The following is a 22,624-nucleotide window of genomic DNA, read 5'->3' as shown; positions in this document are numbered from 1 at the left end:
TTTATAGCCTTTTATTTGGAGTCAACCCAGTTCCATAGGTTTAATTGTTACACAGAACAGACAGATTACAGGGAACTCCAATTATATAAGGGAGATTGTTTTTATAAACATTAAATATTACACTTACTATTTCACACACCTGCATGTATAAATTATGCAAATCTTTATGGCATCTTTCTGTTTGAAGTAATTTTAGTTACTTTCTTAGGCAACATGAAACATTTGTACTTACCTAAAACATGACCTTATGAACACTTTACTCAACATTTTTATTCAAGTCAAGTGTTCAGTAAACAAATACTAAATAAATGTCTACTATATGTTGACCATTGGGTTAGTCCTTGCGGGTATTGCAAACATGAAAAACCAAGATTAACTGTCTGTGAAATAACTTTAATAAATATAACAAATAAGTGAACATTGAAGATTTCTGATTCTGGGATTCATTTTTATTTTTTTTTCCCTATAGTAGCTATGCCTGAATGTAGATACCAAATACCAGTGTTTGTAATGAAAAGCAACACGTATAGGGTTTCAGAAATCTTTTCTTTTTTAAAATTTTGGTCATTTGAGCAATAAGTTTGATTATTTAGAGAGGTCTATAAATTAGCCTTTATTCAAAATGTCTATAATTTTAATCATGTTATTTTAGTTGCAATAGGTTGTAAATTTGCAATAAAATAACAGGAAGGCTGTAACAGATGTTCTGTCAGCACATGTGATTTCATCTGAGACAATCAAGCATTCATCATGCTTAATCTTCATCGATTGAACTGTACTGATTTTCAGTAATGTGAGCTCTGTACATTCAAAAGGCTTCTGATACTTAGGAAGAAATTCTTTTGACTGGGACATTTTTTGTTTAGTGGCTAATTTACCCCAAGGATTGCCTCATCTCCTATTACAAATCATGTTATTTAGTTGTGTATTATTTTCATATTACTTGATTATAAAGGTGGCCCTATACAGTCCTTTTTTTTTTTTTTTTTGGGTCATTCATTCCATATTTTTTTTGCACATGACAAATAGTTCACCTAAATAAGTATTTCTCTGAATAAGATAAATATTTCACCTAAATAAGTAAAATCTATGCTTAAACTGGATACAATTTGTAAATAACAATGTTAAATTATTTCTTTGAAATATACTACCCAGATGGCAGTTTAATTAATTTAGACAGTTACAGAATCCTATTGAACAGCACATTAGTAGTAATACTTGCAAGAAAGAAAATACAATTAGGCTTCCCTCAGGTTTATTACACAATGAAAATAAATTTCATTGAAAATATAGAATTTCCTAGAGAGTGTTTTGTTTTGAATTATTCTTGGACCTTAGAAAATATGGGGCAAAAAATAAAATAGGGAAAAAAGGGACAGCAGGACTTTATAATCTGTACATTCTTTAAATAATGGTTTATGGAAATGTGTGTAAGAAATGGAGAGTGGGGAGGAAAAAGCAGGACAAAGGAGAGAGCCAAAGAGATCATGAAACTGAAAGAAGAGGCCAACAGGGGTAAATAGAGAAAACACAGGCAGTTAGAAAACCAAAAGAAGAGGAGGAGGAAGAGGCGGAGGGCAAAGGCAAAAGGAATGGGAAATAGAAGGGACCTGCAAAAGGAGAAGCAGAATCGTGAAAGTTCAAGACCAAAGCTCTTCCTTTCACTCGCAAGGCCAGACATTCTCAGACTAACGCTCAGAGGTTCCTGCAGCTCGCCAAGCTGTTGGGTAATGAGAAGGTGATATCCTGCCTCGAGGCTTGCTTTCCTAGAAAAGGAGTGGTTGTAGGGGGAGAAATGAATGAAAGCTCCTGCCAATGGGACCTGGAGAGAGGCAATTAGGTCTTGGCTGGTTCTCAGGTCTTGCAGAGGCCATTCGTCTGCACCTGGAACCGTCTTGGTTGCTGGGTAAATGACAGCAGTTTGAGAGGCTCCTGAGGAAATGGGGGGAGTTGCCGAGAAACACAGGAAGGGTGAATCTAGAGGTCAAAGTAAGATTTAAAGTGGGCAAGAAAAAGGAATAGAATTGCCCCTATTTCGTTGCCTTTTCCAACAAAAGGGTTGGAAAATAAAATAATATACCTTCCAGAATGTCTTTCCATTTATTCTGAAAAAATTGTCATTTTAATCCCGGATGATGTTATATTTCAGGAGGGGAAAATCAGAATTATGTGCCTCTGATATCTGTTCTGAGATTTTATAAAGAACTTCCTCTCCCAAACTCCACCCCTACAGTTAATTATTTATATAACACATTTGATTATCAAATTCTTTCCTTTTCCAAAAGACATGCAGGCTGAAATCAATGAAATGTTACTTTAGGTGGAAATTTGTTTTATCTTTTAAGAAAAAAGAGAGAAATCTGGGGGAGAGAGACATGCATATTATGACATTTTATGATCAATATTTATACAGAACATATTATACTTTCTATTAAAAGCAATCTGAATTAAATGCAGATTCATTTTAAAGCCACTAACTCTAAATTTTTTAAAATTCGATAGCATTTTCTTCGCTTTTAGATCTCAGAAAACATATAGAAAGTTTATATTTGCTAACTTCCTACATTTATTCAGCAGCAATGCCAGTTTAGATGCCTGGCAATTCTTAGCATTACTGGAGCATAAGCTTCATTTGTTGAAAATGTGCCCACGTTACCCATTCATGCCGTTTGTTTTAATGTGCAGACCTGCCTCATAGGACTTCAAAGAGTATGCTGAATAAACACACTAATAATCATGTTATACCAGGAAATAATCTTAAAATGCCACTAAAAGAAAATTTGTGGGAATGCTAACTTTTTCTCTTCTTAGACACATTACCAAGTTTCAAGAACCAAGAGGGAAAATATGAGAAACCAATCATAAAGAATTTTTGGAATGAGGGAGTAATACTTTCCCATTTGCTTCCTAATTTGTGAAGCTGGTGTTACATTACTCAGAGAATAGTATTCCACAAAGCCCAAAGGACAATGTCAAAGTTTTTTCAAGACAAAGTTACAGGTTTTCAAAAAGGCGTCTGGAGTGAGGAGAGACAGTAACGATAGAGCTTGTACACTTTCTCTGCTAGAGAAAACACTTTGAAACACTGCGTAAAACATTGACCGGCTTAAACCAGTTTGTCTTCTTAAATAGGTTGTTGATTAATCAAACTGAAACAGCTGGTAAAGCACTGATCAGCTTAAACTGGTTTTGCCTCCTTGAATAGGCTGTTGATTAATCAAACCTTGAGTTATTTTACATAAACAGCACTGGGCATGTGCAAGGTGAGAATCCATGTCTCCTGGATAACCCCAGAGTCAAGGATCTTCCATCTATGGAACCCAAAGAACAGAAGTGTTGCCACCAGAGCCCTTTAGCAATCAAAAATTCCTTCAGTAAGTAATGTCTGGCTTCCAGCAGCACGAATGGTTTATATGGACCGCTTTGAGACTAGCCAGTCAGCTTCCAAGTTTGAAATTCCCCAAACCCCTTGAATTTCACCCTGAAGCCTAGAGCAGGAAGACGGATTTGAGCCCTGTTTCCTGTCTCCTTGCTGGTGGACCTCAGAATAAGGCTCTTTATTTTCTCAGAAGCCAGTGCCGAAGTATTTGCTTCTGTGTGTGAGAGGCAGCAAGTCCTTGCTGGGTAACGATGTCGTCTGGGCTTAGAGGTAAGTTGATGAAATGGTGCCAGCACCTTACATCTCAGGTGGTTTTCACTCCTCCATGCTGTCTCACCCTGTGTCTGACCATATACTCTGTCTCTCGACAGTAACCAATTGGGCTCTAGTTTTTCCTTCTCCCTCTTACCACTCCTCCTCTCATGGGCATCCTCCTTCTATCATCTTCCTTTTCCTCCTCCTTATTTCTGTTTTGATCTTTCTCCTTTCTCTTGTCTCCATACATTTTCCATCAGGTAGCTGCCAGAAGCAAGAGGGAAAGAAAATATTTAGGAGCTTTCTCTTTGTAGTCTGTGTTGCTTTTGATTTTACAGTTGTAGGGAAAAAAATGATGTTATGACTTTTAAACTGTAGTGATACAAGGGAGGTTAGTAACTTGGTGTGATGTGTACTTCAAAAAGGGAATGGCAATTCAAATTCTGCATAATTACTTACTAGTGAAAGTAGTCGTTCTCCCTGAGGTGGTAGCTCTTTTGCCTTCTTGCAAATAGTTTCCTCACAAGGTCACTTGCCAAGATAATTTTTCCATTGGTGTGAAGAAGACATAACTTGCTGGCAAAACTGCATCAGTGTATTAAGGATGTATCTAGGGCAAATAAGTAGCTGTTTGTTACAGCCCAGAACGAGAAAATTTTCAGAAAATTTAAGAAAATTCGATGCCTTCATCACAGGGCTAAAACCTCTGTCTAACAAAGGTAACAACATTCGCCAAATATAGATGTCACATTTTAAATCTCTACATCAAAAAAAAAAAAAAAAAATCGGGACTAGTTTTGGGGTTGGTGATCACAAATTTGAATATTCAAATTATTTTTGTTCCATTAAAGTAAGTAAAATGAATTTTACTAGAAAATTTTCTGTTAGTAAAATTTAATTAATAAATTTAAGACATTTAATTCTTTTCAGTTTACAATATATTCTGTGTACTTACTGATCTCAGTGATCTTCCACTAGCTGCAGTGCCAAGAACTTTATTGATGGGCAAATGGTACCCGACCTCACGGAATTCTATTGTAAGATGCCTTATAGGCATCTTAGTCTGCCCATTTTTCAGAATACGCTACAGAATCAGTTTTCAGGTACTGATACTGCTCCAGTAATATTTACAATGTATTTCTGAAATATAAAAAGATAGGTTCCTTTGTGATACCCAAAAATGCCTTTAGGGCATGTTTGTGGTTGCTGTTGGTAATGATGATGTGTGGTTGCTTTCTCAAATATGCTCTACTTTGAGTATACCACATGGGATGAGAGAAGCCAAAATTATACAGACATTCAGTGATCGTCTTTGTTTATTGCTTCCATTCATTGAGTGGGGTAGAGTTCACAGTTTGCTGTTAATATGGAGCTCTGTGAAAGGCTAAAACCCATGGATGACCTGTCAGTTTGCCAACCATTTAAAGGAACAAGAATTAGTGTTTATGAAATAGAATCATGATTCAAAAACTTAATGACAGGCTTCAGAAAGGGCAATGAAAGTAGCATTAAAAAGACATGTAATCTCTGGAGAGTCTTTTAAATTTCATCTACAGAATAATTTCCACGCTATTTAACTGCCTCCTCAGCAGGATTAAAGAGATCTAAACATGTTCGTTAAACAGCAATTCTACGATGGTGGGATAGGGAATCAGGTGCAGTAGGGGATTGAAAGAGGGTTTCAGATTGCGGGAAGCATCTCTGTAGAGTATTCTGTGTTAAGCACAAGATTACTCTGTGACAAATCTTGAAAAGTAGTACATGTGAGTATATCTAAGAAATTAGGATAAGAAAAGCACATGTTCTTGACATATATTGGATGTGTAAGTAGCAACTATCTTTGTTAAAGTTTAATATTTTTCCTATCATATTATTCATCTAGCCACCTCAAATGATTTTTGGAAATGGCTAGGTGGTACAAATAAGTGGATTTTTTTCTACACATGTTTTCTGGCAAATTATTGTCATCCTTAAGTCACAAATTTCATATAGATGAAGAAATAGATATGCAGTCCTCTTTATACACATTATGTGCAATTAAATGCTTTGGTGGTGATGATGGTGACAGCAAAGATCAATGGAGGGAAGTAAGTTACCAAAAAAATTTTAGAAACTATCTGTAATTTTAGAAACTATCTGTAATTGTCTGTTTCCTGGTAAGAAGAATCTAGTCAATTTCTTCACTAATGACTAAAGTAAGCAAAGTAGAGTAGTATTTATAAGAACACTCACCCCTCGGGTTGTGTCATGTAGTATTTTCATTCTTAACCTGAGTGGACTTGATATAGTATTTGTTTGAATCTAAAAGATATAGGGAATTCAGTGTTTGAATCCAAATATTTGGATGTAGATTTAAATACATTGAAAAAAACCCACTAACTCCTAGGTTGCAGTCTTATAGCATTTTAACTGTAGTCTTCAATGGGCTTGATATAAGTATTTATTTGAATCCAACAGAAAATCATGTTACAATCAGGATCTGCTATGGACTAATATTTTATAAAATATGGGAATAACATTTTAAAATATTCTAAATATTACTACATAATACTAAATATTACTACATCCGACACTTGGTACCTGGGAAATGTTTTGACCAAAGTCTGGGCTTTGATATTTCATGAAGAAACCCACGAATAAAAGTACTAAAAAAATCCTAAATTTGAACTTTTCCCAGAGTTTGGGATTGTTTAATCAGGTTGTGAGCCCAGAGAAATGAACACTACTTTGTTGTTGTTTTTCTCCAAGCACAAACGCAGTATAGCTCATTGAAGGTTCTCACTGAGCTGTGATAAAAGCTCCCAAGGGAAGGTGCTTTATAACACTCCTCTGCTCATTGATGAAACCCTGGGTTTGAAACCACTGGGGCAGCAAACATCTCTGCCTCTTTCAGGGAAGATCAACCTAACTCAATGTACAATCTAGGAAGGGTGGGCTATCATTTCTGCTCTAATGCATCCCACACATGCTTGCAAGGATAGAGGATAGGCAAACTATTTTGAATAAGGAGAATTTTATTGCATCAAAAATTGCTTTTGAAGACAAAGATTATTACTCAGCTAGTTTCTAATGTGAAAAAGTTGACAGTAATAAACCATAGCAATTTTTTTTTTTAAAGTACCAAGTTGTATACCCATTTTCTTTAGACCTGGATAAAAAGTACATGATAAACATCTTAAGTTTTATATGTATAATATACATAATTTATATATATTAGATAGAAAAATATTTATATTAGATATATATTAGGTAAGTGAAAACCTTGTTATATGTATATATAACATAACTGAATGTAGATGTAATATAAATATATGTATTATATATAAAATGTTTCTATATAACTGAACTTCTACAAATTAGAAATTCATTCAATTCAGTAAATTTATATTTTGAAACAGATGAACAATGTCAAAAAATCCCCTTTAAGAGCATTAAACCAGTCAACTGAAAATCAATATGGCTTATTTTTAGCATCTTAATGCCCAAATGATATTAGCCCATTCTACCAAAATGAGAAATTTGGTAAGAGACAGTAAGAAAGAGCAATGTAGGCACGCTCGGCTTCGAATATGAAGTTTCTTAATTCTTAGAGTGATCCAAAAGCAAGTAATGGAAGTTCAGTCAGAGGTGCAGAAACAAGAGGGGTTGGTTATTAAAGATACATTTCCTATCCTTAGGGAACTACTCACGATTTGGTGGAGTGAATCCCAGCATGACTCTGAGTAATGTCTTTAAAATGCAGTATCTATCTGTACTGATTTACTTGATACTTATTTTTACATTAGTTAATATATGATTTATCCTGCCTGTCACGAAGTAGGTGTTTATTAAATAATTGATGAATGAATGGGTATGAAATTGTCATCAGTAATTAGAGTCTTAGTATGCTTTGAGAGTTTGCTGGGCAAGAAGGTCTGGTGAGAGAGAAGAGCTCTGGAATTCAATCTAGAAAATAATATCCATTAAAGTCTGATGTCTCCATAGGAAAAATCAAGAAAATCCCAGTGTTATATTTTTTATACATGGAAAGTTTGATCATGATGATTAGAAATATATTGTTCAGCTGTCCTACATTTTATTGGGTGACTTTTTAAAAGATACCGAGACAAGGTCACAGCAACTTAGAAGAGGCTAAAATGATTTTTGGCTATTGGTGGCAATTTGTCATTTAACTGTGTTTTTATACAAATATGTATAAAAATAAAGGATAATATTAGTAATTAAAACTCCAAACACCGAAGCATCATTTAGTGCTAAATGTTCTAAATTATCTAATTACGAAATCAAAAATTAAATTGTGCATGGCAATGACAAATATTGTCAAATGATTTACTTCCTTCTGTTCTTGCTAATATTACAGAAAAGGCAGGACATTGAAATTACTGGTATCTGTTGAAGTATATTTGGAAGAAAAAAATTCTGTTTAATCTAGGAGTACTTGAAGAAATAAAAAAAAAATTATTTTTATTTTTTATTTGTAATAGATCTTTATTGGAGTATAACTGCTAACAATACTGTGTTAGTTTCTGTTGTACAACAAAGTGAATCAGCCATATGCATACATATATCCCCATATCCCCACCCTCTTGGGCCTCCCTCCCACCCTCCCTATCACACCCCTCTAGGTGGTCACAAAGCACCAAGCTGATCTCCCTGTGCTCTACTGCTCCTTCCCACTAGCTAACTGTTTCACATTTGGTATTGTATATATGTTAATGCTACTCTCACTTCGCCCCAGCTTCCCCCTCCCCAACCGTGTCCTCAAGTCCATTCTCTATGTCTAGGTCTTTATTCCTGCCCTGCCACTAGGTTCATCAGTACCATTTTTTTTTTTGTTTTCAGATTCCATGTATATGCGTTAGCATATGGTATTTGTTTTTCTCTTTCTGACTTACTTCACTCTGTATGACAGACTCATCCACCTCACTACAAATAACTCAATTTCATCTCTTTTTATGGCTGCATCATATTCCATTGTATTTATGTGCCACATCTTCTTTGTCCATTCATCTGTCGATGGACACTTAGGCTGCTTCCATGTGCTGGCTATTGTAAATAGTGCTGCAGTAAACATTGTGGTACATGTCTCTTTTTGAATTATGGTTTTCTCAGGGTATAGGCCCAGTAGTGGGATTGCTGGGTCATATGGTAATTCTATTTTTAGTTTTTTAAGGAACCTCCATACTGTTCTCCATAGTGGCTGTATCAATTTATATTCCCACCAACTGTGCAAGAGGGTTCCCTTTTCTCCACATCCTCTCCACCATTTATTGTTTGTAGATTTTTTGATGTTGGCCATTCTGAACGGTGTGAGGTGATACCTCATTGTGGTTTTAATTTGCATTTCTCTAATGATTAGTGAGGTTGAGCATCCTTTCATGTGTTTGTTGGCAATCTGTATATCTTCTTTGGAGAAATGTCTATTTAGGTCTTCTGCCCATTTTTGGATTGGGTTATTTGTTTTTTTGATATTGAACTGCATGAGCTGCTTGTGTATTTTGGAGGTTAATCCTTTCTCAGTTGCTTCGTTTGCAAATATTTTCTCCCATTCTAAGGTCGTCTTTTCGTCTTGTTTATGGTTTCCTTTGTTGTGCAAAAGCTATTAAGTTTCATTAGGCCCCATTTGTTTATTTTTGTTTTTATTTCCATTTCTCTAGGAGGTGGGTCAAAAAAGATCTTGCTGTGATTTATGTCATAGAGTGTTCTACTTATGTTTTCCTCTAAGAGTTTTATAGTGTCTGGCCTTACATTTAGGTCTTTAATCCATTTTGAGTTTATTTTTGTGTATGGTGTTAGGGAGTGTTCTAATTTCACTCTTGTACATGTAGCTGTCCAGTTTTCCCAGCACCACTTATTGAAGAGGGTGTCTTTTCTCCACTGTATATTCTTGCCTCCTTTATCAAAGATAAGGTGACCATATGTGCGTGGGTTTATCTCTGGGCTTTCTATCCCGTTCCATTGATCTATATTTCTGTTTTTGTGGCAGTACCATACTGTCTTGATTACTGTAGCTTTGTATTATAGTCTGAAGTCAGGGAGCCTGATTCCTCCAGCTCCGTTTTTCTTTCTCAAGATTGCTTTGCCTATTCAGGGTCTTTTGTGTTTCCATACAAATTGTGAAATTTTTTGTTCTAGTTCTGTGAAAAATGCCAGTAGTAGTTTGATAGGGATTGCATTGAATCTGTAGATTGCTTTGGGTAGTAGAGTCATTTTCACAATGTTGATTCTTCCAATCCAAGAACATGGTATATCTCTCCATCTGCTTGTATAGTCTTTAATTTCTTTCATCAGTGTCTTATAGTTTTCTGCATACAGGTCTTTTGTCTCCTTAAGTAGGTTTATTCCTAGGTATTTTATTCTTTTTGTTTCAGTGGTAAGTGGGAGTGTTTCCTTAATTTCTCTTTCAGATTTTTCATCATTAGTGTATAGGAATGCAAGAGATTTCTGTGCATTAATTTTGTATCCTGCTACTTTACCAAATTCATTGATTAGTTCTAGTAGTTTTCTGGTGGCATCTTTAGGATTTTCTATGTATAGTATCATGTCATCTGCAAACAGTGACAGTTTTACTTCTTCCTTTCCAATTTGTATTCCTTTCTTTTTCTTCTCTGATTGCCGTGGCTAGGACTTCAAAAACTATGTTGAATAAGAGTGGCGAGAGTGGACATTGTTGTCTTGTTCCCGATGTTAATGGAAATGCTTTCAGTTTTTCACCACTGAGTATGATGTTTGTCTTACATGGCCTTTATTATGTTGAAGTAGGTTCCCTCTATGCACAATTCCTGGAGAGTTTTTATCATAAATGGGTGTTGAATTTTGTCAAAAGCTTTTTCTGTATCTATTGAGATGATCATATGGTTTTTATTCCTTAATTTGTTAATATGGTGTATCACATTGATTGATTTGCTTATATTGAAGAATCCTTGCATCCCTAGGATAAATCTCACTTGATCATGGTGTATGATCCTTTTAGTATGTTGTTGCATTCTGTTTGCTAGTATTTTGTTCAGGATTTTTGCATCTATGTTAATCAGTGATATTGGTCTATAATTTTCTTTTTTTGTGATATCTTTGTCTGGTTTTGGTATCAGGGTTATGGTGGCTTTGTAGAATGAATTTGGGAGTGTTCCTCCCTCTGCAATTTTTTGGAAGTTTGAGAAAGATCAGTGTTAGCTCTTCTCTAAATATTTGATAGAATTCACCTGTGAAGCCATCTGGTCCTGGACTTTTGTGTGTTGGAAGATCTTTAATTACAGTTTCAATTTCATTACTTGTGCTAGGTCTGTTTATATTTTCTAATTCTTTCTGGTTCAGTCTTGGAAAATTGTACCTTTCCAAGAATTTGTCCATTTCTTCATGGCTGTCCGTTTTATTGGCATATAGTTGTTTGTAGTAGCCTCTTATAATCCTTTGTATTTCTGCAGTGTCAGTTGTGATTTCTCCTTTTTCATTTCTCATTTTATTGATTTGCGTCCTCTCCCTTATTTTCTCGATGAGTCTGTCTAAGGGTTTATCAGTTTTGTTTATCTTCTCAGAGAACCAGATTTTAGTTTTATTGATCTTTGCTATTGTTTCCTTCATTTCTATTTCATTTATTTCTGCTCTGATCTTTATGATTTCTTTCCTTCTACTGACTTTGGGTTTTCTCTGTTCTTCGTAGTTGCTTTAGGTGTAGGGTTAGATTGTTTATTTGAGATTTTTCTTGTTTCTTGAGGTGAGATTGAATTGCTATAAACTTCCCTCTTAGAACTGCTTTTGCTGCGTCCCATAGGTTTTGGGTCTTCGTGTTTTCATTGTCATTTCTTTCTATGTATTTTTTAATTTCTTCTTTGATTTCTTCAGTGATCTCTTGGTTATGTAGTAGTGCACTGTTTAGCCTCCATGTATTTGTGTTTTTTACAGTTTTTTTTCCCTGTAATTGATTTCCAATCTCATAGCATTGTGGTCAGAAAAGATGCTTGATACTATTTCAATTTTCTTAAATTTTCCGAGGCTTGATTTGTGACCCAAGATGTGATCTATCCCGGAGAATGTTCCATGTGCACTTGAGAAGAAAGTGTATTCTGCCACTTTCAGGTGGAATGTTCTATAAATATCAGTTAAATCTAGCTTGTCTGTGGTGTCATTTAAAGCTTGTGTTTCCTTATTTATTTTCTGTTTGGATGATCTGTCCATTGGTGTAAGTGGGGTGTTAACGTCGCCTACTATTATTGTGTTACTGTCAATTTCCACTTTCATAGTTGTTAGCATTTGCCTTATGTATTGAGGTGCTCCTACGTTGGGTGCATAAACATTTATAATTGTTATATCTTTTTCATGGATTGACCCCATGATCATTATGTAGTGTCCTTCTTTATCTCTTGTAACAGTCTTTATTTTAAAGTCTATTTTATCTGATATGAGTAGTGCTACTCCAGCTTTCTTTTGATTTCCATTTGCATGGCATATATTTTACAATCCCTTCACCTTCAGTCTCTATGCGTCCCTAGGTCTGAAGTGGGTCTCTTGTAGACAGCATATATATGGGTCTTGTTTCTGTATCCATTCAGCCAGTCCGTATCTTTTGTTTGGGGCATTTAATCCATTTACATTCAACGTTATTATCGATATGTATGTTCCTATTACCATTTTCTTAATTGTTTTGGGTTTGTTTTTGTGGGATTTTTTCTTCTCTTGTGTTCCCACCTAGAGAAGTTTCTTTAGCATTTGTTATAAAGCTGTTTTTTTGCTTGTCTGAAAAGCTTTTGATTTCTCCGTTGAATCTGTATGAGATCCTTGCTGGGTAGAGTGATCTTGGTTGTAGGTTTTTCTCTTTCATGACTTTAAGTATATCCTGCCACTCCCTTCTGGCCTGCCGAGTTTCCACTGAAAAATCAGCTGATAACCTTATGGGGATCCATTTGTATGTTATTTTTTGTTTTTCCCTTGCTGCTTTTAATAATTTTTCTTTGAATTTAATTTTTGTTAGTTTGATTAATATGTGTCTTGGTATGTTTCTCCTAGGGTTTATCCTGTATGGGACTCTCTGTGCTTCCTGAACTTGGGTGACTATTTCCTTTCCCATGTTAGGGAAGTTTTCCACTATAATCTCTTCAAATACTTTCTCAGGCCCTTTCTTTTTCTCTTCCTCTTCTGGGACCCCTATAATTCGAATGTTAGTGCATTTAGTGTTGTCCCAGAAGTCTCTGAGATTGTCTTCGATTCTTCTCATTTTTTTTTCTTTATTCTGCTCCTTGTCAGTTATTTCCACCATTTTGTCTTCCAGCTCACTTATTTGTTCTTCTGCCTCAGATATTCTGTTATTGATTCCTTTTAGTGTATTTTTCATTTCAGCTGTTGTGTTGTTCATCTCTGTTTGTTTGTTTTTTAGTTCGTCTAGATCTTTGTTAAACATTTCTTATATTTTCTCAATCTGTGCCTCCATTCTTTTTCCGAAATTCTGGATCATCTTTACTATCATTACTCTGAATTCTTTTTCAAGTAGATTGCTTATTTCCCCTTCATTTATTTGGTCTTGTAGGTTTTGACCTTGCTCCTTCATCTGTGACATATTTTTTTGCTGTCCCTTTTTTTTGTTTGTTTTTGGATAAGTGAGATTGTGTTCCTGTCCTACTGATTGTTTGGCCTGAGGACTCCAACAGTGGAGTTTCGAGGCTGTTGGGTAGACCTGGGTCTTGGTGTCGAGATGAGGACCTCCAGGAGACCTCACTCCGATGAATATTCCCTGGGGTCTGAGGTTCTCTGTTAGTCCAGTGGTTTGGACTTGGAGCTCCCACTGCAGCAGCTTCAGCCCAACCTCTGGCTCATGAACCAAGATCCTGCAAGCCACATGGGGTGGCAAAAAAAAAAAAAAAAAAGGGAGAACAATAAAAAAGTAAAACATAGAATTAGACTAGGAAACTAACAGATATGTTAGAAAGAATATAAAAATAAAAATGTAGATGAAACAACAACTGGAAGGTGAAACAAAACCACAATAGTAAAAAAGAGGAGAAGAAAAAAAAAATGGGGGGGAAAAGGCCTTGCTGTGGAGGGTGGGGCCTAAGCAAGGGTGGGTTTTTGGCAGTGAGCGGGGCCTATACTTGGCACCCATGGGGCTGGAAAAGGCCCTGGGGGGTGTGGCGCTTAGGCTCAACAGAACAGAAGGGGCCCAGGCGGGTCTCCTTCCTCTGATCTCAGAGGGTGGGGGACCAGCCTGGGTGCTCAGCAGGTTTCCCAGGCTCGAGTGGGTGGGGCAAACGTCCTCCACTCCTCTCCCACTCCTCAGGTCCTGGAGGGCCCCTCCCACCTGCCTCTCCTGTAGATTGTGATGTAATTTCAGGCAGGGACTAAAGAAATTATGAAAACTTTCCCAATATTTTTGAAAATGACACATTTACACAGAATAGAAATTGTCAATCATTCAGCGTTCACTTGTCAGCGTCTGGCTCACACTCTTCCCCAGTGTACTGAGTGAGGCTCAGCTATGAAGGCACAGCTATTTTGGCTCAACATGAGACATTCTGATGGGCAATACTCACTTCACACTTACCTGCAGGTTGTTCAAGGTTCATTAGGCTGCAGTTTGAAATCTTCTACAGATTATCTGTGATATGTGTTGTAGTGTGTTCATTCCTTTTTATTGATTGGCAGTCCTCTGTTGTATGGGTATGCCAGAGTTTGCTTAACTATTCATCTATTGCTGGATGTGTGGGTGGAACCTAGTTTTTGGCTATAATAAATAAAGTTACACTGAACATTTGTGTACAACTCTTTGTCCGAACATATGCTTTCAAGTTTCAGCAAATTTGAAAAACTTTTATGTTTCTGCTACGAGGAGATAATATTTTCACTTTTGAGACTGGCAATATTTTTTTTTTTTAAATGTCTGTCTCTGTCCTTTTTTTTTTTTTTTAAAGAAATTCACATTCTTATTGATTGATTGATTGATTGATTGCTGTGTTGGGTCTTCGTTTCTGTGCGAGGGCTTTCTCTAGTTGTGGCAAGCGGGGACCACTCTTCATCGTGTTGCGCGGGCCTCTCTCTTGATCATGGTGTATGGTCCTTTTAATATGTTGTTGGATTCTGTTTGCTAGTATTTTGTTCAGGATTTTTGCACCTATGTTAATCAGTGATGTTGGTCTATAATTTTCTTTTTTTGTGATATCTTTTTCTGGTTTTGGTATCAGGGTGATGGTGGCTTTGTAGAATGAATTTGGGAGTGTTCCTCCCTCTGCAATTTTTTGGAAAAGTTTGAGAAGGATCAGTGTTAGCTCTTCTCTAAATATTTGATAGAATTCACCTGTGAAGCCATCTGGTCCTGGACTTTCGTGCGTTGGAAGATTTTTTTAAAAAAATTAATTAATTAATTTTTTGGCTGTGTTGGGTCTTCGTTTCTGTGCATGGGCTTTCTCTAGTTGTGGCGAGCGGGGGCCACTCTTCATCGCAGTGCGTGGGCCTCTCACTGTTGTGGCCTCTCTTGTTGTGGAGCACAGGCTCCAGACGCGCAGGCTCAGTAGTTGTGGCTCACGGGCCTAGTTGCTCCGCGGCATGTGGGATCTTCCCAGACCAGGGCTCGAACCCATGTCCCCTGCATTGGCAGGCAGACTCTCAACCACTGCGCCACCAGGGAAGCCCCACAATATTTTTAAAAATTGTGAGTTTTGATGAGTATGTGTTGGGGGTAATGAGTACTCTTTAAACATGAGCAAACTGGGCCTATGGAGTGGTACAAATCCTTTCAAGAGCACCTTGATAGTACGTTAGAAAATAAAAATATATGCATATCCTTTGTTCCTGAAATTCTCACAGTTTGCTGAACTATTGGGAAAATTACCTTCTTCGTGCCTCTGTTCCTCATAAGTGTAAAGAGAATAATACATGATACATATCTCAAACGGTTAGTATGTTATTCATAGGATTATAGTAAGCATTAAAGTAATTAATTCATGAAAAATGTTTGCCATACCAAAAACTTCTTACTTATTATTTTTATGATAACTTATAGGAATCTCTTGTTCAAAATTATCTTGTTAAATATATAGGGAATATATGTTTAAGGGTGTTCACTACAATAACATTGTTATAATGAAACATTGGAGATAATCCAAATGGCCTTCATAATGGATTATTAAATCAATTATGGTACATCTTAGGAGGTAACTTACAGAAAGGATGGATTTGGGTGCTGGAGAAGAATGGCTGATTCTAAATACTGCCTCAGTCCTTCCTACTTGTGAAGCTTGGTCCATTCCTTGGTCAGTCACTGTTCAACCATAAAAATGATGATAATAATACCCACCTTATAAGAGCTTTTGTAAGGTATCAGTATAAGTTGCTTAGAAGAAAACCAAGGCAGAGGAAGCATCCCATAAATCCATAAATTGTAGTATCACCATGGCATATATGCACCTGTTATAAGAATAAGGCAGGTCTGCATGTGTTACCACAGGATACTCATTAGAGAAAAGTGTTATTTTTTTCCCCTGTAGATATTGTATGATAGAGGCAGGTAAAATATCCACTTCTGTATCTTTAGACTTGGGTGAAGTGTTCAAATGTGTCAAGTACTACTTTATTCTCTAATTATAGGAAAGGAACAATAGTTTTTTAAAAATTTTATTGAAGTATAGTTGATTTACAATGTTGTGTTAGTTTCTGGAGTACAACAAAGTGATTCAGTAATACATATATATATTCTTTTTTCAAATTTTTCATTATGGTTGATCACAGGATATTGAATATAGTTTAGGAAGGGAACAATAGTTAAGCATATTTTAAGTTTCTAATTCAGCTTTAAAAATTCTCATTACAAATGAAAATTTTAATATGTAAAATTAGTCAACTCAACAGTAAAGAATAAAAATCAAAGTTAAAAGAACACTTCTTGGTCTTTGAGTACTTTATTTGAATTTGTGAATTTAAGAAACATATGTTATATATTTATGTACACAGGGAATAACAAAAGTTAAATGTTCTAATGGAAAGACTACTGTGACTGGCAATATTGAGTGATTGTCATTTTATAATATTCCTTTTACACTGAAATGCCTAAACATGAAAAGACAAAAATAGGAATGGTTATGCTAACAAATGCACTTTGTTTTCCATGCCGCTAAATCTCCTTAGGAGCAAGAACTCCATATACAGGTTGTCCAAAAGATATTCAAATAATTTTATGAAATAAACAAACTTGCAGCCTTACTCAGATTTCAAAAAGAAGTTGGTTTTCATTCATGTGGAAAAACCAAAAACAGAGCAAATGTGCATGCAAAGATAAATAAAAACACTGGCTGCTTCTCAGTAAAGGTGACAGTCTGTCTTTCACACTAATTTATGTACGGTATAATAAGTAACCACTAAATGTAGTAGCAGGGGGAAATTTGGCTGGAATTGTTCCTTTTACAAGGTGCAACCACACTTCCTGCCCATAATTTAATTCTAATAAGGCATCCCCAGTCAAAACCCTATCACAGCGTATCTCACTGTTAATACTTTCAGACTCAAATGCAAGCTTGTCTACTCCATCAACCACTAAAAATCCAGAGATATGAGCACTAAATGACTCAATGGTATACCTAAAAACGTACACCCCAAGATAGGGGATTCTGAATTTTCCAGTTCTTGGAGTATATGAAGCTCCATAGTTGACATCCAAGTTATTAAATAAGATAGGACCAGGTGTAGTCATTCCATATGTATGAGATGCAAAAAATGCCACCATCGGTGCATATCTGTAAGATCCTTTTGAAAAATCTGTTAGCGGAAAAAAATGGAAAGAGTTAATTTTCATGTTTTGACCTTGTTCTGTTTATCTCTTTATCATTTTATCTCGGTTACAAAAAGCGTTAGTAGAGGAAAAAAGGTCATTCATCAGACTTAACAAGAGCATATGTGTTTGGGTGTTTGCCCCTTTTCTTGCCTGAACTACCCAAAATTGCTTAGCCTCTCTGAGACCGTTTCTCCCTTTAGATCAGGATAGAATGGTAGTAACACTCAATACCTTCCTCATAGAAATGCCTCAAAGATTAATTTGCATGTTGCTTTGATCTCTCCAGAGATGAAGGAATTCAAAGCACTCTATGATTATTATGGTATGTCAGAATGTTTTAAAGCCTCTTGCAGGAATTAAAGCTGACATGATGCAGAAACAATTTTTCCAGCACCTTGTCAAACAGTTTCTAGAGGCTAAAACAGAAACCCAATGAAATTGTATGCACTATCGAGAAGTAGACAAAAGCCATCTTCTATGTAATTAATGCCAAATGTACTTACAAAGGCTGAGATTTAAAAACAGACTAAAAAATTTACTCTTTATTATGCAGCGCACTATTAAGAAAAGGCTGATCTGCAACATATTTTTTGCTGTCATTTTAAAGAGAATATATTTTAAGCCCTGCACACATTTTCTTGTATAAAAATCAGAAATGGTACACTCTGGAAGTAAATCTATAGCAACCAATACTTATGAAAGTAAATGGGCAAAAAGGCATCTTGTTCTACTCAATACATCTGAGCATGTTCTAACAGCCCTTAGCCAGTCAAAATGACACTATGAACTTGACCTTCATAGAAGACATACTGCTATTCACTTATTATGGCTTCATTTAAAGGATCAGATCTGATATGAATCAAAGACGTATTCTTTAACAACTTGTTTGAGGAGAAATAGTTTATACTAGTTCGACATATATACATATATATATGTATTTTCTTTTAAGATGCACTAGGAAAAAAATAAGTGGGGGGGGGGGAGTTTTCAATAAACTGCCTCTATTATACCAATATTGAAAATTTCAACTAGTGTATATCAATGAGTTTACCTGACAAAATCATGTATGTTATTCAGTTAATTTGAGAAGTAAAAGGAATTAATCCTCAAGTGAGTCCAGATTAAGCAGGTCTAAACATTCATTCGTAAACAGTTCAAAAACTGTTTTTATGACATTGAGCAAATCCAAGGATGCGTGTACTTTCTTACCTGGAGCTAAAGCATTTTCTTCCACCACCTTGACAGTACAGTTGTGACCAGTAAAAGGATGTCGGCAAGCACAGATAAAGCTAGTTCTTCCATTTATACATGTGCCCCCGTTCTGGCATGGGGATCTACTACAGTCTGAATACTCCTCTGTTACTGAAAAAGAATCAAGATAAAAGAGGGTAAAAGTGACCTATTTTCCTGTTGATCTCAAATCATAGTTTGCAGCAGAATTAGAAATAAGGAAAATGCATTCCCAGGTCCAGGACACCCACCAATGTAATCATGGGACTTCATGAGAATCTCTGAACTACCTGAGCTGCTTCTTCTGAAGCCCTTTCCTGTTTTTTGGAAGTGGGACTAATTCTGTGATTCACTGCATTTATGTGTGATAAATATTAAGATTTTGGTCAACTGGAGAACAGATAGACTATCTGGACACACAATCATGGATATTTGGAACCAGTACATGACAAAAGTAATATTTCAAATCATTGGAGAAAAAAAAAAAAGTCTATTCAGTAAATGGTGCTAAGCTAATTGGATATCCATAAAAATATAAATTCCATGTGTGCAAAAATACTAAATGTGAAAAAAACATATATGATTGCATTACAGTCAAATAAAAGGAATATCTTTGTTGAGCTTTAAAATTTTGGAAAGCTCTTTCAACACAAACAAAATAAACAAAACCCAGAGGCCATAAAAGAAAAATCCTGACATTTGATGACCTAAAAATTAAAACTCATTTGCAATGAAAACCACCCATTATTGAATTTCAAAGTGCCAGATTAAGAGAAACTATTTTTTTTAACAGCTACAACAATCTGATGACTAATCATAGCAAATGAAAAGTTCTGACTAACCCAGAAGAAAAAGTATGTAACCCTGTAAAAATAGTGAAAAGTGGGCAAATAATATGAACTGGCAAATCATTGAACAAAAACTACAAAAGCTCATTAAAATTTTCAAAACTTATTCAACCTCACTACTAATTAAGGAATAACAAATTACCACCAACAATATTTTATCAGGTGGCAACATTTAAAAACAAAATAATCATGCAATATGAAGGAAAATGGGCATTCTCATACAATGTTGATTAGAGCTTATATTGTTGGAACCTTCAAATAGGACAATTTGACCATATTTGACAGAATTAAAAAGGTTCATTTGCTTTGGAGCCAGAAATTTCTCCTGGCCAGAATATATATTCCAGACACCCTTCCATATGTATACAAAGATAATTATTCAAGAAAGTTCTTTATGATATTACTTGCACTAGTGAAAAATTGTAGGACACCTACATGACCACTGATGAGGGACTTGTTAAATGAATTATAGTATCTTTTCATCAAGGAATATTAGACAGCAGTAAAAGAGTGGGGTAAATCCCCAATATGTTTGATTTGCTGAAGACGGCAAGTTTCAGTTCACTTATTAGATATAGAATAATTTCAGTTATTTAGGAAGCCTCAAATTATGAATATGGTTATAAACATAATTCATAATTATGTGGAGAGAAAAGGTTGGAAGAATACATTACTGGCCACAGTTACCACTATGGCTCCACCTTGTGGAAATTGTGTAAACAGTTTACAATTCACTCATTTCAAATCATGGTCACTGATGATTTTTAAATTTAGGGTTATTTGTTTTAACATCTGTCTCAAGAGTGAGATCTATAAATATTTTAAATAATTCTACCTCATATTTAATAATTCTAATTCATATAAAATGTGACCAAACTGCATGCCTGTATAATTAGAATTAAAAAAATTTTTTTGAAGTGTAGTTGACTTACAGTGTTATGTTATTAGTTTCAGGTGTACAATATAATGATGCAATATTTTACCGAACTATACTCCATTTAAAGTTATGATAAAATATTGACTGTATTCCCATTTTGAGAAAAATATTTAATGGATCAGTGTCAAGTACAGAGCCTTATAACATACAACCAAAGATTGGTTGGCACTGATTTGTCAGTTGAAACTATTTGTATTTCATTATACAACCAGCTACAAATCTACTTTTGTATATCATCTGACTCATATTTTTTTACTTTGTTACTATAATACTTAAAAAATGGTTAGGTACCTTTATAATAAGTTCAATAGGCAATTTCTTCTTGAATTAACAGCAAAAATCAGACTCCAATAAAGCATCATTTTCTTTTTGACATCTTTCCTCATCCCTTTTGATAGAATTAATTGTGTGAATTCTCTTATTTGTTGTCTGATGCTCTGAAGTTCTGTTGAATTGATCATACCCTACTGTAACTGCTCACTTGTCCTTACTTCCAGTAAGTGTGGGCTTTTGTGAGGTGAGGGCTCAGGTCCTCCATTTCTTAAACTTTGTGTCACTATTGACTAGCACAGTGCCTGGCATATAGAAGTGCTAAATTGTCTTTTTAAAGATGAATAAACAAATCAGTGGAAGATGGAGTAGATGACCTCATCCTTAATCTAATACTCTTATCCCTTCATCACAGTTTCTCAAACATCATGTAGAGTTTGTTGCTATGATGTCACTGGCATGTTTTTCTAGAGACATAGAATTATTTCAAGCAAACTTTCCACAGCTTCTACCTTGGGCTTCCATAACCTCTTAAACTCCTTTCAGTCCATTTATTTTCTTTGTTGGAGATTGTACAATTAGTTAAGTTCTGCCAACTCAACATTCTACTTTCTTGTGCAAAGAGTATAACTAATCTTTTAATATTCATTTCCCTGCTCTGAACATGACTAACATTCTTTTACCGCTGTCTTGGAATGTTTCATAAGTCTCAATTTGTTCTGGTCTTTGCTTTCTGTGCCCTAACGTGTGCTCAGGTTACACTTTTCTATTAATCCTACTTCCATATTTCATAAATATTCATGTTAAATTTGAACTGATTGAAGAGCTCCTTACATTTTCAAAGCACTGTCTTTGCCAATATTTACCATTCTTTATTTTAATTACTTGCTTAATGTCTGAACTCCATGAGAAGAGGGATTGTGTTGAATTTACTACTCTGTCCACTCAACCTTTCTTGGCGCTCATTCAGCACTTATTCAATAGGTATTTGATGAATAAAATGAAAGGGCACTTTATATTGATGTCTTCTATTTTTATTTATAGTACCCCTAACATGTCATATATAATATGTTTTACATAACATAATGTTTTACTTTTCTTAATTACTTATTTAAATTATTTTTAAATTTGTAAAGCTTAGTTCTATTTTAGCATCAGTATTTTATTTTTTTATTTCTTCATTTAAACAGTAACGTTGTAGAGGGCAGATAACTCTGATCCCTGCTTAGGGCAGAATGGAGTTTGCAGCAGGTTACTGAGGAGACCTATCACTGCCTCTGGGTGAGTTTTGTCATACACAGAGGAAAACATTATACAAATCCACCAGTATCTGCTCTAAATACTGTATCCACACAACATTAGAATTTTTCTTTATCTTTCCTCCTGATGCCAATGCTCTCTAACATGTTTTCACCCTCATACCAATGGATACATTAATTTTCAATGCTATTCTGTTGCATCATTTATCAAAATTATACCTATCAAATAATGCTTATCCTTCCATTGCTCTAAAAATACTTCATATGTCCCTTTTCAACAACTTCTAGAAATGTGAACAGTTGTTTATATTAAATTTTCAAATTCATTGCTCTAATCACTCATATTCTGTTCATTGGTGTATAGACAGATGGAAATATTGTTTCCAATCATCTTTACTACTTTTCCTTCAACTGTCAGTTTTAATTTTTGTTCTTCTTTTTAAATCACATCTGTTGTTCTTGATATTGTTTCTGGGATCTTTTTTCTTAACCTTTCAAATATAATTTAAAGCTCATTTAATCATATCAGCAATCTTTACCAAATGAAGTAGCCCTGTCCCAGATGATTTACTATAACCCTTGTCATTAAACTGTTTTCATTTATCTTAAGCTATGACCCAGAAAATTTAATGTTTTTTATTTGATATTATCATCTGTTTTGCCTTTTTCTCATAATCTTCAATCAAAAGAAGTATT

At 35.2% G+C, this 22,624-nt stretch overlaps 1 protein-coding gene across 1 annotated transcript in view; it reads right to left on the bottom strand.

Annotated features, from left to right (window-relative positions):
• Window positions 1-543: 543 nt before the first annotated feature.
• MMRN1 (multimerin 1) overlaps window positions 544-22,624 on the bottom strand; it is an 80,894-nt gene continuing 58,813 nt past the window's right edge. Inside the window, exons 7-8 of the mRNA XM_082391620.1 lie at window positions 18,594-18,746; window positions 544-17,368 (exon numbers count right to left, since the gene is read on the bottom strand). Coding sequence (XP_082247746.1) covers window positions 16,947-17,368; window positions 18,594-18,746 — 575 coding nt within the window. The 3' untranslated portion in view covers window positions 544-16,946. The remainder of the gene's footprint in view (window positions 17,369-18,593; window positions 18,747-22,624) is intronic.

The sequence above is a fragment of the Balaenoptera borealis genome (genome assembly GCF_965194805.1).
Source record: "Balaenoptera borealis genome assembly, chromosome: 4".
In the NCBI taxonomy this organism is placed as follows: domain Eukaryota; kingdom Metazoa; phylum Chordata; class Mammalia; order Artiodactyla; family Balaenopteridae; genus Balaenoptera; species Balaenoptera borealis.
Note: the sequence above shows the minus strand (reverse complement) of the source record. Positions and strands in the feature narration are given on the sequence as shown.